The 15578-nt window shown below is 45.5% G+C and overlaps 1 protein-coding gene across 2 annotated transcripts in view; it reads left to right on the forward strand.

Annotated features, from left to right (window-relative positions):
* The first annotated feature begins 6604 nt into the window (after positions 1-6604).
* The window catches only part of RAP1GAP2 (RAP1 GTPase activating protein 2), a 222545-nt gene continuing 213571 nt past the window's right edge, over positions 6605-15578 (forward strand). The window contains exon 1 of one of the 2 annotated variants that reach the window (XM_025476089.3): positions 6605-6727. In XM_025476089.3, coding sequence (XP_025331874.1) covers positions 6678-6727 — 50 coding nt within the window. In that variant the 5' untranslated portion in view covers positions 6605-6677. Of the gene's footprint in view, positions 6728-12347; positions 12413-15578 lie in introns of those variants that run through there. The other variant, XM_025476091.3, reaches the window with a different exon arrangement.

Here is a 15578-nt window from a genome sequence, read left to right on the forward strand (position 1 = left end):
GAGATAAGGGGGGAGGGGAGGGACCTGGGACTGGCGGGGAGGGGCCGTGGGCGGGGCGGGGGGAGGGGAGGCCGGCGGCGCGCAGTCGGGGGAAGGGGAACCCCAGAAGCCCAGGGAGCCAGGCCTGAGGACCCCGGCGGGCAGCCCAGCTCGGGGAGCTGGCTTTGCCTGGGAGCTGGAAGGGAAACCCGCGGAACCCGCCAGCTACTTGGCGAGCAAGGGCGCGGCGGGCGGATCAGCACCGCGGACAGAGCCCGGGCCGGCAGGCCGCGATCTGCTCCGCCCCTCCGCCCACCCACTGGCGTAGCAACCAGAGCCGTGCCCGCACCCGCCCAGGGAAGGGTTGCGGGGAGAGCTGACCCGGGGTCAGGAAACTTATTCTGTGCTAGTTGGCAGTGAAGCCGCCCCGGACCTCTCACTACCTGTGTGACCTTGAGTGAGTCGCATCACCTCTCTGGGTCCTAGTTGATAAGACATCATCTTTCCTGTGAGGGTCCCAAGAACCAAGAGACCGTCCTCTATAAACTCGGAAGTCCAGAACATTGGTATTGATACGTTTTCACTGCACATGGGTGACTTCTGGAGTTGGGCTTCTTGGCATCTAAGTCTGGCTCTACCAATACCTTTCTCTTCCCTGGACCTTGGTCTCCAGATCTGTGAAATAGGATAATGATGTCTATGCAATCCGTAAGTCTTTGAGTTGTTGTGAGGATGAAATAAATTAATATCTGTAAAGTGCTTAAAACAGTGCTGCATGCTCATTAGGCATTCATGCTCATGATGGCAAGGGTTAGGTAGCAATGTGTGAGAGGTAGGTGGCTCAGCTTTGGGTAAGTCATTTCCATCCCTACCCTTAGGGGACAGAGGAAGGGTCTGAGGAAATTCAGATTAAAGGGCAGATCTGACTTTTCTCACACCATTGCCAACCAAATATTCCATCCCCTGACCTTTTGGTCCAAATACACAGAGAAGTCCTCCATCTTTGTCTCCAGAACTGGAAGACTCTGGCACGTGGGCTTTGGAGAATGTTTTGGCAACTCATTGGCCTCAAGGGCACCCTGCCTTCTCTGCCCTCCCTGCCCTTCTCAGTCAACTTTTAAGCCTTAACTGGACTTGGGTGTCAATAAAGAAAAGCTTTCGTTGCTCCCAGAAGATTATAACCCTTAAAAGGGTTGAAGAAATGACTCTCTCTTAGGTATCTTGACAAATGGAATTCCTGTTTTGTTCAAAGGCATCTCAAATCCCACTCTGTAGGAGTTCTTCTAGCTGTGCCTTGGGTGGTCCCATTTCATCTTGTCTGCCCTGAGGAAACCCTTGAGAGAGGAGCAGAGAGGCCAGCCCAGTGCTGCTTCTTAATGCCTTGCTATCTCTGCAAGGGCAGTATTCCTGGACGGTATACTATGTGTGTCTCCAGCAGGGCCATGGCTTCTGATGAACCATCAGTTAATCAATGATTTTGACTAACCATCAATTCTGAGGAAATAAACCCTCAACTTCATAATATATTGGCAAGAAGGATAAAAAATATATTTGGTATCCCCCAAAAATGTGTGGTGTGAAGGAGCCTGAAAACCTGGGCTTTCATGCCAGCTCTGTTATTTACTAGTTACTATTTGCTTACTTACTTACTCATAATTCTGGACAAATCTCAACCTCTCTGAGCTCCAGCTTCTCGTAAAATGGGGAAAGTAACATCAACTTTGCAAACAGGATCATTGTGGGAGTGAAAGTATTTTGTAAAGGGCGTAGAGATGGGGTTGTTATGACCACGTCCTAGACGTTTTTCTCCTTGATCTGTATTAACAGATCGTAGGACTTTGGCTTTTCACCAACTAAAACAAACAGTCCTGCCCTGGATATTTGTCTGAGGGGTAGCCCTTTCTCATGGGAAGTGCTAGCCTTGCTCTAAGGAGCACTTCTTGCAGAGTCCTATAGTGGGCTAAGCAATCACCTGGGCACGAAAGGTGAGGACTGTCCTTAGGGCACTTGCAACATCTTTGGCAACATGTGCAACAACAAAAGATGTGCACAAAGCACCCATCAAACAACTGAAAGTGATGGGCAAGCAGAGCTGAGAGAGCACCATGTGAAGACAGAGCGAGGGCACTTTATCCACATAATCTCATTTAAACTGTAGAGAAATCTTATTGGAAAGATGTAATCCCATTTGTAGGTAGAGAAAATGAGACTCAAAAGAGGTTAAATTTAACACCACCCAGATGGTAAGCAGTGAAGCCAGGATTCAAACCCAAGCCCAGTCAAGGCCAGAAGTAACTTTGTTAGGCTTCTCAGTGAGAGCATGAATCCAGCTCTGGAGGAAGGCACCCACAGTGTTCATGAGCTTTAGGAGAAGCTGCATACCAGCTAAAAGAATGAGGTCTGGGCAACAGAGAAGGCCTAGAAGTTCCCTTCATCTCTTTGTGACATCTTAGGATACTGTCTTTCTGAGTTCTGTTTGAGTAACAGCTCTGTATATATGGGTCAGTGTCCTGGCAGGGGACAGAGGGCATAGTTAAAATGGATCATTTGAAAACAGTTAAGGGCATACTTACAAAGCTGTGGATGGAGTTTAGGGGACAAGATATAGGTAGAGCTGTTATCATCCCTAGGCCTGGAGAGACAAGAGAAGGCAGTTAGGGGAACTCAGAAAGGAGGCATATGGGGAGAGAACTGTCTAGGAGGAGCTGTAGCTTTCCTTAAACAGAATCAGCTGACCCATGGTGACCTGGTGGGTAGGGAGCTGAGGAATATGTAGACTGACCTCACTCTCCTCCTGCCTCCCAACACCCTGCTGGTGCCTTTTCGAGCCAATCTCAATTAGCAGCCAGAAGTTAAGGGAGGCCACTGACATTGTCTATACATGTAGACTCCCCAGGGAACAAGCAGGGTGGAAAAAGATGGGGAAAGTTTCTGGAGGGATGAATTATCTGGCACAACATTCCTTATCAGCTTGGGTCTCATTTCCTGTTCTCTGCCAGGCCACTGCCCATTGAATACCCTAGCATTGGTGGGAAACAACACCACCTCTCCGTCCAACAGGGAGGTAGGTGACTGTGTTACAGGGCAGACTCTTTTCTTCAAAGACCCTGGCCATACTATCCTTGCTATTAAGATCTTGGAGCCCCAAACACTACCAAACCTGGGTCCCTTAGGATTCTGCAGCTACAAAGATGGTGTGTAGGGGATTCTGGATGGGAAAGCTGGCCAGAGGTCATGTGGGTAAGCCTCTTAGACAGCTCACCTTCCCAAAGAAAGATCAAACAGGACCAAGGCTGCCCTCTCCCCAGTGGTGAAATGCCTGATTTGGACAAAATGGTCCCTAAAGTCTCAGCCCTGAATTAAGTCTTCAATCATTCCTAAACTACTAGCATGGCAACAGGAATGAGCCGTGTGTGTGTGTGTGTGTGTGTATGTGTGTGTCTATCTTAGATCACAATTTGGCCTCAGACAAGTCCTGTCTGCCTCAACCTTGCCTACATTATCCTCCATCTAAGGCAGAGAGATCAGGAGCTCATCCAACAGGTATCATTGAAGGGAACCTCAGGGGTTCTCCTACCTGTGTCTCAAATCCATCATTTTAGATCACATTCCATGATTTTGGGCAACTAGCTCCCAAATTCTTTGGTGATCTAGTGTAGCTGTGGCTCCCTCTTTCCTTTATTTTTCCCTAGCTTTATATTAGCTTTTTTTTTTTTTTTTAAGATTTTATTTATTTATTTGAGAGTGCTAGAAAGAATATGAATGGGGGGAGGGGCAGAGGCAGATGGAGAAGTAGGCTCCCTGCTGAGCGGGGAAGCCCAGCTTGGGGCTCAATCCCAGGACCCCAAGATCACGACCTGAGTTGAAGGCAGCCGCTTAACCAACTGGGCCACCCAGGCACCTCATGATTTATATGAACTTTACCACGCATTATGCTCTTCATTTTGCCTTAAAAGTACCACTTTCTATAGCCAGTTCTTTTCAATACGTTTTATTAGATAAGAATTAGAATTACACGTCAGAAAGATTGGGAAATGGATGCAGGAACAAAAATGGCCTATAATCCTACTGTCCTAATGCAACTAGTATCATTTTTGTGAATTATCTTGTAGTATTTTCATATCATACGCATGATAATTCACCTGGCTGTTTCCATGCTATAACTATCTGATTTTTTTCACCACATTGGATCATAACTTTTTTTTTCATATTTCTTTTTAAAATATTTTATGTATTTATTCATGAGAGAGAGAGTGTGTGTGAGAGAGAGAGAGAGAGAGGCAGACACAGGCAGAGGGAGAAGCAGGCTCCATGCAGGGAGCCCGACGTGGGACTTGATCCCGGGACTCCAGGATCACACCCTGGGCCGAAGGCAGGTGCTAAACTGCTGAGCCACCCAGGGATCCCTTTTTTCATATTTCTGTGTAGTCTTTATAGTTTTGCAACCTCTTAAAGGTAATTGGCTATTTGTAGTTAGTTTTTGTCTTTTATTTGTTAGAAATAAATTATTACTTGGGGCACCTGGATGGCTCAGTGGGTTAAACGTCTGCCTTCTGCTCAGGTAGCAATCCCAGGGGGCTGGGATGGAGCCTCCCAACATCAGGCTCTCTGCTCAGCCAGGAGTCTGCTTCTCCCTCTGCCCCTCCCCTTGCTCTTGCTCCCTCTTCCTCCCAAATAAATAAATAAATAAAACCTTTACGAAAAGGAAATAAATTTTTACTTTAAAATGATTGTTTAGGGATCCCTGGGTGGCGCAGCGGTTTGGCGCCTGCCTTTGGCCAGGGCACGATCCTGGAGACCCGGGATCGAATCCCACGTCAGGCTCCTGGTGCATGGAGCCTGCTTCTGCCTCTGCCTGTGTCTCTGCCTCTCTCTCTCTCTCTCTCTGTGTGACTATCATAAATAAATTTTATAAATAAATAAATAAATAAATAAATAAATAAATAAATAAAAATAAAATGATTGTTTAGGGGGTCGCCTTGGTAGCTCAGCATCCAACTGTTAAGCGCCCAACTCTTTTTTTGCGTAAAGATTTTATTTGTTTATTCAGGAGAGACACACAGAGAGAGGCAGAGACACAGGCAGAGGCAGAAGCAAGCTCCTCGAAGGGAGCCCGACATGGGACTTGATACCTGTACCGGGGACCACACCCTGAGCCAAAGGCAAATGCTCAACCGCTCAGCCACTCAGACATCCTAAGCGTCCAATTCTTGATTTCAGCTCAGGTCTTGATCATAGGGTCATGAATTTGAGCTCCATGCCCAGTGTGGAGCCTATGTAAAAAATAAAATAAAATAAAATAAAATAAAATAAAATAAAATATAAAATAAAATAAAATAAAATAAAATAAAATAAAATAAAATAAAGGGATCCCTGGTTGGTGCAGCGGTTTGGCACCTGCCTTTGGCCCACGGCGCGATCCTGGAGACCCGGGATCGAATCCCACATCGGGGTCCCGGTGCATGGAGCCTGCTTCTCCCTTTGCCCATGTCTCTGCCTTTCTCTCTCTCTCTCTCTCTCTGTGTGTGTGACTATCATAAATAAATAAAAATAAAAAAAAGAAATCTTTTAAAATAAAATAAAATAAAATAAAATAAAATAAAATAAAATAAAATGATTCTTAGGGACACTTGGCAGGTTTAGTCTATAGAGCACGTGACTCTTGATCTCAGTGTCAGGAATTCAAGCCCCACATTGGGTGTGAAGCCTATTTAAAATAATTTTTAAATGATTTAAAAAATTTCTAATGAAAAAAAAAAACCTATAATCTCACCATCCAGGTAATACAGAATTATATATTATATACATATTATCCAGACAATTCTCAAAAACTCTTTAAAAAATAGGATATGTTGATGTTTAAAAAAGTAAAAAACCTCCTCATTGTCCATCTTCAACTTCTCTGCCAAAGTTTTCCATTATTAACAAGTTTTGTGTACACACACACAGTTTGTTATTTTTAAGACTGAGAGAATCATACAGTACCATAACCTGTTCTGCATTGTGCTTTTTTAACTTACGTTTTAGAGATCTCCTAAAGATCAGTAAATGCTTCAATTTGCTAATCAATGCCTATGTATTTTTTAAAGGTTTTATTTAGTTGAGAGAGAAAGCAAGTGAGCAAGAGAAAGCATGAGGTGGAGGGAGAGGCAGATGGAGGGGGAGAAGCGGACTCTCTGCTGAGCAGGGAGCCTGATGTGGGGCCCCACCCCAGGACTCTCAGATCATGACCTGACCCAAAGGCAGACACTTAACTGACTGAGCCCCCCCAGGTACCCCAATGCCTGTGTATTTTTAAAAATTATTTTTTTCATTATTTACTGTAGAAAAATTAGGAATTCTAGACAAGTAAATATGTGAAAACAAAATTACCCATTTATATCGACCAGTCATAACAACTTCTAACATTTGGCATTTATACTGCTTATTTTTAATTAATTTAAGAACACCTTGTGATTTCCATACAGAAATTACAAAACAAGAAACAGACTTCATTTCAAATATATAAACAGTGCACTGAAGTTTAAAGCCTATTGATAACATTGTTAGAGAAGAATGTTAACTTACTCCAAGGCACTTAGGTATTCCTGGGGTATAAGCATGATTTCTCTTTTCCTTTCGCCAGGATGTTCTCAGGTTGAGGTCACTGCTCCTGCTCTGAAATATTTTCAATGTAGAAGATATGGAGTGTTGAAATCATGCTGACAGTTGGAGTTGGCCATTCCCAATCCCAAGCCAGAACCAAAAGGTAATGTAATGGCCACATTCTTCTTTTAAACAAGGTAAGTGAAGGGGGCACCTGGGTGGCTTAGTGATTGAGCGTCTACCTTTGGCTCAGGTCATGATCGCAGGATCCTGGAATCAAATCCCGCATTGGGCTTCCCTTAGGGAGCCTGCTTCTCCCTCTGCCTATGTCTCTGCCTCTCTCTGTGTGTCTTTAATGGATAAATAAATAAAATCTTAAAAAACCCACAAAAAAAAACAAGGTAAGTGAGAAAACAAATCCTAATCTAAAACCAGTACCTATCTTTGTGACTGCATCTGCCATGCATAGGTCCCACTTCCTGGTGAGCTCTGAATCTGACATGTTCCCCACCGCTAACATTTGGCATTAAAAACAAATCTTAAAAAAAAAAAAAAAAAAAAAAAAAAAACTTTTTCCCTTGTATAACATCTGATATAACTTTAACATCTTATTTTGTAGTCTTTTTATTTATTATTTATTTATTTGTTATTATTTTTTCAACATGGGGCTTGAACTCACAGCCCTGAGATCCTTAAACTCACGACCCTGAGATCCTGAGGTCAAGACCTGAGCTGAAATCAAGAGTTGGACACCCAAAGGACTGAGCAACCCAGATGCTCCTGTAGGCTTTTTTTTTTTTTTTTTAAGATTTTTATTTATTTATTCATGAGAGACACACAGAGAGAGAGAGAGAGAGGCAGAGAAAGAAGCAGGCTTCACGCCGGGAGCCTGATGTGGAACTCGATCCCGGGACTCCAGGATCACGCCTTGGGCCGAAGGCAGGTGCTAAACCACTGAGCCACCCAGGGATCCCTCCTGGAGGCTTTTTAACTTAGAATACAGCATGCATATTTTTCTCTGCTACAGAATATAATTCCACTATACAGGGAAACTACAGTATAATGTATCCATTTTCTTATTGTTTGACAATCAAGTTGTTTCTACTTTAAAAAAATTTATTTATTTATTTGAGAGAGAGAGAGAGAGAGAAAGAGAGAGAAAGTATGAGTGGGGGAAGGGGCAGAGGGAGAGGAAGAAGCAGGTTCCCCACTGAGCAGGGAACCCGAATCAGGGCTCAAGCCCAGGACCCTGGGATCATGACCTCAGCTGAAGGCAGGTACTTCACCAACTGAGCCACCCAGGTGTCCCTGGTTGTTTCTAGGTTTTTGTTTGTTTGTTTCTAGTTTTTAATATTATAAATAGTAATGTGATGAACATCTTGGCAGCTTAATCTTTTGAAAAGTTACTTTTATTGTATTTTTCTTATTGCACATATTTATTTAGAAAAATTAGGATATATGGATAAGAAAAAGAATAAAATAAAAATCAATATAACTTTACCCATCCATACATAAATTACCTTTTTATATGTAACTATAGTTCCTCCAGATTTTTCTAACAAAGGTATTAATATACTAGTTCTTTATGGTAACTGACTCTTTCATTTTATTTATCTTATTTTTTAAAGATTTATTGATTTGAGAGAAAGAGATCACTGTGGGAAGGGGCAGAGGGAGAGAGAGAGAGAGTCCTAGGCAGACTCCATGCTGAGTGCAGAGTCTGATGCGGGGTTCAATCTCACGACCCTGAGATCATATATTGAGGGGCACCTGGGTGGCTCAGTCAGTTAAATGTCTGCCTTCAGCTCAGATCATGATCTCAGGGTCCTAGGATCCAGCCCCACATTGGGCTCCCTGCTCAGCTGGGAGCCTGCTTCTCCTCTCCCTCTGCCCCTGCTCATGCTCTCTCTCACTATCTCTCTCTCTCAAATAAATAAATAAATAAATAAATAAATAAATAAATAAATAAAATCTTTAAATATATATATTATTTTTCTTATCAATACAAGTTTTTCTTAGTAGCCATATAATATTCCATCATATGGACATACTTCTTAACTAACCTCCTGTTGGACTTTTGTGTTGTTTCCAGTTTTACTCTATTGTAAACAATGTTGTCTTCCACAGAGGATCTTTTCACATTTTTAATCATATCCTCAGGATGAGTTCCAAAACAAGAAATTACTAAGTCAAGAGACATGTACATTTGATGGATTTTGATCACCCCATCAAATTGCCATGCTCCCTGGTTGGACCAATTTGTACTCTTACTTCAGTCATGATTAGGGCGTGCCCACTTGCCTTTTCCATTCAGACCCTGAGTGGGATAATTAAAAATAACAACAACCAGCTGTCCCAGTTTTGACAAAAAATGGTACCACATTTAAATTTTTGAGTACTTAATTTCTAGTACTATTTATATTTCTTCCATGAATCAGTCGTTTGTTCAAGTTCACTCATTTCTCTATTGGAATGTTCATCATGTCCTCTTCTTTTATAATAGAAACTTTGAATGTTTCAGGTTTTTATTGTAGTAAGATACACATAACATAAAATTTACTATCTTCAGTGTTTTGGTTTTCTTTTTAGATTTTTAATTTATTTATTTGAGAGAGAGAGAGCGCCAGAGAGCACAAGCAGGGGGAGTGGCAGGAGAGGGAGAAGCAGGTTACCTGTTGAGCAGGGAGCTGGACATGGGGCTTGATTCCAGGACCTTGTGTTCATGACCTGAGCCAAATTCAGATGCTTAACTGAGCCACCCAAGCACCCCATATCTTCACTGTTTTTAAACATACAGTTCAGTGGTGTGAAGTACATTCACATTGTTGTACAACCATCACCACTATCAATTTCCAGAATTCTTTTTATCTCCAAAACTGAAACTTTCTGTCCATTAAATACTAACTCCCCATTGTTCTCCTCTCAACCCAAGACCTGAGTAACCACCATTCTGCCTTCGGTCTCTATAAATTTGACTACTCTAGGTATCCCATTTATAAGTGGTATCATCAAGTATTGTGTTTTTGTGACTGGTATCTTTCACGTAGCATAATGTCCTCATCCTTTTAGCATAAAGCTTACGTAGCATAAAGCTTCATCCTTTTTGTACCATGTGCCAGAATTTCCTTCCTTTTTAGGGCTGAATACTAGTCCATTATATGTATGTATCACATTTTGCTTATCCATTCATCCATCTATGGATACTTGAGTTGCTTCCACCCCTCCACTGTTGTGAATAATGCTGCTAATAATAAACATGGATGTACAAATACAGGCATATATTTTAAAAACATTTAAGTTCGACATTTGCCTTTTAATTTTGCTCATCATATTTCTCACTTGCTAAGGTTAAATATTTTTATTTTAGTCAAAACCATTGATTTCTTCCTTTATGGCATCTGACATGATGTCAAGCTTTAAAAAATCCACCCCCGGAATCTTAAAAAAAAGGGGGGGGGGCAGCCCGGGTGGCTCAGTGGTTTAGCATCGCCTTCAGCCCAGGGTGTGATCCTGGAGACCCGGGATCGAGTCCCACGTCGGACTCCCTGCATGGGGCCTGCTTCTCCCTCTGCCTGTGTCTCTGCCTCTCTCTCTCTCTGTGTCTCTTGTGAATAAATAAATAAAATCTTAAAAAAAAAAAAAAAATCCACCCCAGGGACGCCTGGGTGGCTCAGCAGTTGAGCATCTGCCTTTGGCCCAGGGCATGATCCTGGAGCCCCAGGATCGAGTCCCATGTCAGGCTCCCTGCGTGGAGTCTGCTTCTCCCTCTGCCTGTGTCTCTGCCTCTCTATGTCTCATGAATAAATAAATAAAATCTTAAAAAAATCCACCCCTATTTTAATACATAATACTATATATTTTTTCTAGTCTTTTATATATATTTATACACTTATATTTATAATTCACTTGAACTATATTTTGTGACACCAAATAGAGACTTTGCCCACCCCATAAATGGTTAACTAATCATCTCATCACCATTTCCTCCAGCAATTTTTTTTAAGATTTTTTTTTTTCCTAAATTCATGAGAGACACAGAGACAGAGAGGCAGAGACATAGGCAGAGGGAGAAGCAGGATCCATGCAGGGACCCCAAGGTGGGACTCGATCCTGGGACTCTAGGATCACGCCCTGGGCCAAAGGCAGGCACTAAACCTCTAAGCCACCCAGGTACCCCACAACCAATTTGAAATACACGTCTCACACACACATCTTTGGGGATGTTTCTGGACTTCCTGTTTGTTTCCTTAGTTTCTGTGTTAATTAAGTTGGGAAAACTTAAAGAAAGGATGCTCAGAGGTGCCTAGGTGACTCGGTTAAGTGTCCAAATCTTAATTTTGGCTCAGGTTATGATCTCAGGGTTATGAGATTCAGCCCCGTGACAGGCTCCCCACTGGGTGTGGAGCCTGTTTAAATCCTTTCTCTCTCTCTGACCACCCCCCCCCCCCAAAAAAAGGATGCTCAAAGGCAATGATAGCCTCATGATACACTTGAAGGTCAAAGGCAAGCTGCCAACCTACCTTATCTGTATTTCCTTCCTTTTTTTTTTTCTTTTAATGTGATGCCTCTGTGTTGATTATATTTTGTCCACTGTTGTTTCCTGTCACTTCTTTAGACTTCTTGGAAAGCTTTGGTGAGGATTCTTAGGATATATGCAATCTTGATTTTCACTGAACACTAGAGAAGCACCTATAGATATAATAGCAAATGTCAGTGGATTTTGGATTTCCCTGAAAACTTTTTCAACACTTCTGCGTATGGTCAACAGTCCCTAAAAGGTAGGCAAGCTGCCAGGATTGTCATACTGGACGCCAGGTTTTTCTCTGCAAGGATGTGGCGGGTTGTGGTGTGGGAGGCAGGTGAATTAGGAAGGCACTGTGGGGGATCCCTGGGTGGCTCAGTGGTTTAGCTCCTGCCTTCGGCCCAGGGCGTGATCCTGGAGTCTCAGGATCAAGTCCCACATCGGGCTCCCTACATGGAGCCTGCTTCTCCCTCTGCCTGTGTCTCTGCCTTTTTCTCTCTGTGTGTCTCTCACGAATAAATAAATAAAATATTTAAAAAAGGAAGGCACTGTGCAATATGCAGGCAACCTTTATATTCATAAACAGTTCTAAAACTCCACTGCTTCAAACTAGGCTTGGGAAGCACGCTCTTACGATGCTGTGGGCTCCCCCTGTCTCTGCTCAACTCCAGGAATGTAAGTGATCCTGGGGCGGAAGTAGCTTGAAGCCTGGAGGGAGCTGGTCCTAGGGTCGGCCGGCATGCCTGGTCAGTGTCATACTGTTTCAACTACTGTCACTTTAAAATATTTTAATAATTTGTAGGGCACACCAGTTTTCATTTTAGGTATTGAGAGCAATTTAATTTTTTATGCATAACTTTCTAGGTAGATAGAGCAGGTGTCCTCACTCAGCAAGTCCAGTTTGCCTTGCAGTAGAACTCTGAGGGCCTGACCCCTCACCTAGGGCTCCAAAAAAAATCCTGCTTTCCTGCGCCGCGGGGCGCGAGCGGACCGGCCGTGGCCTCCGCGGCTGCGGCGTAGGAGCGCGCACCCCAGCCGGCCGGGCCGCAGCTGCCCCAGCTCCGGGGGCGGGGCCGTGGCCGTGGCCGTGGCCGCTGGGGGTGAGCGCTCGGGCCGCCGCGCCCGGGCCGCAGGCGGAGTCGCGTCGTGCCCGCCCCGCCCGCCGGGACCCGCGCCGAGCCCCGCGCCCGCTGGCGCGCCCTGCACCGCCTGCGGCAGCCCGTCCTCCTCCGCCCAGTGGCCCGCGGCGGGCCGGGAGCGAGCGGCCGGGCGAGGCATGGCGGGCCGCCGGGCGCCGGGGGAGAAGCGCTGGCAGCTGGTGCGCTGGTGAGTGGGCACCGGGGGGGCGCGGGGCCTGGTGCGGGCGCTCACCCGCGCGCCCTGCACCCCGAGGTCCGGCCGGGCGCGGGAAGGAGCGCGGCGCCGGCCCGAAGTTTCTTCTCGAGCTGAGGTTGCGGGGCGGGGTGTACGCGGAGCCGCGGGGCTGCCGGGTCCTAGCCGTCCCCGCGCGGGGTCTTGGCGGTTCTCCGGAGAGGTGGGCACTGGGACTGGGACCCTGTCCCTGACGTCAAGGTTTGGAGGGACTCCAGGCCCTTCTTTCACAGGCTGTTGGCAGGGTTTCCGCCCTGCCCTCCCCCCACCCCCAGCTCAGCTGTCTGGTTTGTGCTCTGGGGGTCCCCCGCCTACCTCCTTTCCTTTGGTCAGGCCACGGAATTGGGCCCCAGGGCGCACAACCCGCAGCCTTCAGCGACCCTGTCCAAGGGGGATGCCCCGTCTCTCTACACAGGGACTTCTGGGGGTGGGCGCTTTGGGGTTGTGGGCTTAGAGATAGGGGCCTCGGAGGTGAGGGACGAGGTCCCTGTGTTGGTGGGTGGTTGCCCCCACCCCCACCGCGGCCCTACCTAGGCCTCGGGTATCAGGTTACCTGACTGCAGGCTGAGCGGGTTTCAGACGCAGCAGGGAGTCACCTGGCTTGGGCCTTTGTCTCCAGTGTCCGAACGAATGTTGAGGGCTGCTTCGGCCAGACGCCTGACCTCTGCTTGGCAGGATTTAGACTGCAAGGTAGCCTGCTTTGGGCGGACTCCAAGAATCAAAGGAGATGTCTGGCTGGGACCACTCCCTGTCCCACATCATCCAACCCACATTGGACCAAGGGGCATCTCTGTGGTAACATTCTGGACTCATCTCCCTAGGTATATTCTGTAGCTGGAAAATGAATACAAATAATATCATCAGGGGCCCCTGGGTGGCTTCGTAGGTTAGGCGCCTGCCTTTGGCTCAGGTCATGATTCTAGGGTCCAGGAATCAAGCCCCATATCGGGCTCACAACTCCTCTGGGAGTCTGCTCCTCTCTCTCCCTCTGCCTGCAGCTTTCCCTGTTTGTGCCTATGCTCTCTCTCCCTGTCAAATAAATAAATAAAATCTTAAAAAAAAAAGAGAATAATATCATCAATAATAACAAGCTGGGCTTCCTGCACGCTTCTTACTGGCTCTGGGGTCCAGGTGTTGCACTACTCTTCATAGTGATCCTCAGGGGAAGGTTTTAGCGCCTCCATTTTAGAGATGAGGAATCGGAAGCTTACAGAAGGAAGGTCTCTCATGAATAAATAAAATCTTAAAAATAAATAAATAAAGGCAGAGAGCTTGGATTCCTGCTCTGAATCTCTCTCTGCCCTGGTACTGCCTGGCTGGATTGGATCTTGGGCTGAAGTGGATGATGCATGAACTATTGTTAGTGCCCTAGTTAGGTTTTGGGTTACCTTTCACCCCCCGGATAAAAGTCCATTACCGTGAGAAGGTCCTGAAGATGTGGCTTAAGTGGTTAGGCAGCTTGGCAGGGAGCTTGAGGGCAAGATACCCTCCGATTCTCATGGTGTGCTCCCAACATGTCAGCCTTGGCCCCTGGTTCCAGAATTTCACATTGAGTCAGTTTGCTCCACTCAAACTGGCTCAAGAGAAAAGGGATTTATTGGCTACAGAACTGAGAACTCCAGGGACTTTTCTTTGTTTTTTTTAGATTTTATTTATTTGTTTGTTTATTTATTTATTCATGAGAGACACAGAGAGAGGTAGAGACACAGGCAGAGGGAGAAGCAGGCTTCATGCAGGGAGCCTGATGTGAGACTTGATCCCCGGACCCAGGATCACGCCCTGGACAGAAGGCAGGCCCTAAACCACTGAGCCACCCAGGGATCCTCTCCAGGGACTTTTCATGTTTCAGGCACAACTGCTCTCAGGTGCTCAAATGTCACCAAATAATGCTCTATGCTCTTTGTCCCTCTGCTTTCCTCTGTTTTGCTTTTATTTCCTCGTGGAGGCAAGTTGGCTATCAGCAGCTGTAGGCAGTTCTCCAGGTTAGTGACCTTCATGGGGAGAGCTTTCCTAGTTCAGTAGTCCCAGGATGTCATCCCATTGGCCTTGCTTGGGTCACATGACATTCCTTGAGCTAATCACTGTGGGCAGGGGGATGGACTCCTCAGTTTGGCCAGGTTGGGTCATGTGCGGGCTTAGGGAGCTGAGGCCTGTGGTCAGTTCTACCCCAACTACAGGATTTTGAATGGTAAGTTATTGGGTAACAAAAACACATGGAAACTCACAATAAAGTTAAAAGGCAAACTAGAAACTGGATAACAATATAGACACAAATTAGGCTCACTGCCAATTTGCTAAATGTAAGAAGTGCTCTTTTTTTTTTTTTTTTTTTAAAGATTTTTATTTATTTATTCATGAGAAACACAGAGAGAGGCAGAGACACAGGCAGAAGGAGAAGAAGGCTCCATGCAGGGAGCCCAACATGGGACTCAATCCCAGGACCTCAGGATCATGCCCTGGGCCGAAGGCAGACGCTCAACTGCTGAACCACCCAGGCATCCCAAGAAGTGCTCTTATAAATAAGTTTAAAGGGTGCCTGGATGGCTTGGTCAGTTAAGCAGCTGACTTTTGATTTTAGCTAAGGTCATGATCTCAGGGTCATGAGATCAAGTGCCTTGTGGAGCCCTGGGTGGAGTCCTGGGTCAGGCTCCACAATCAGTGGGGAGTTTGCTTCTCTCTCTGCCCCTCCCTCTACTCATGCTTGTGTACTCTCTAAAATAAATAAATAAATCTTTAAATAACAGATAAATAAATTTAAAGAGAAAACAAAAAGAAAAAGAACAAAACCACCACTGACTGGGTGGCATAAATAACAAACATCTATTTTTTTTCACGGTTCTGGAGGCTGGAAGTCCAAGATCAGGGTGCCAGCATGGTCAGGTTCTGATGAGAGCCCTCCTCCTGGCTTATAGATGGCTGCCTTCTCACTGTGTCTTCAACATAGTGAGAAAGCACATAAGCTCTTTTGGTATCTCTTCTTCCTTTTTTTTTTTTTTAAAGATTTTATTTATTTATAAATATTTATTTATTCATGAGATACACACAGAAAGAGGCAGAAACAGAGGAAGAGGGAGAAGCAGGCTCCCTGCAGGGAGCCCAGATATGGGACTCGATCCCAGGA

The sequence above is a fragment of the Canis lupus genome, chromosome 9 (assembly GCF_003254725.2).
Source record: "Canis lupus dingo isolate Sandy chromosome 9, ASM325472v2, whole genome shotgun sequence".
Taxonomy (NCBI): Eukaryota; Metazoa; Chordata; class Mammalia; order Carnivora; family Canidae; genus Canis; species Canis lupus.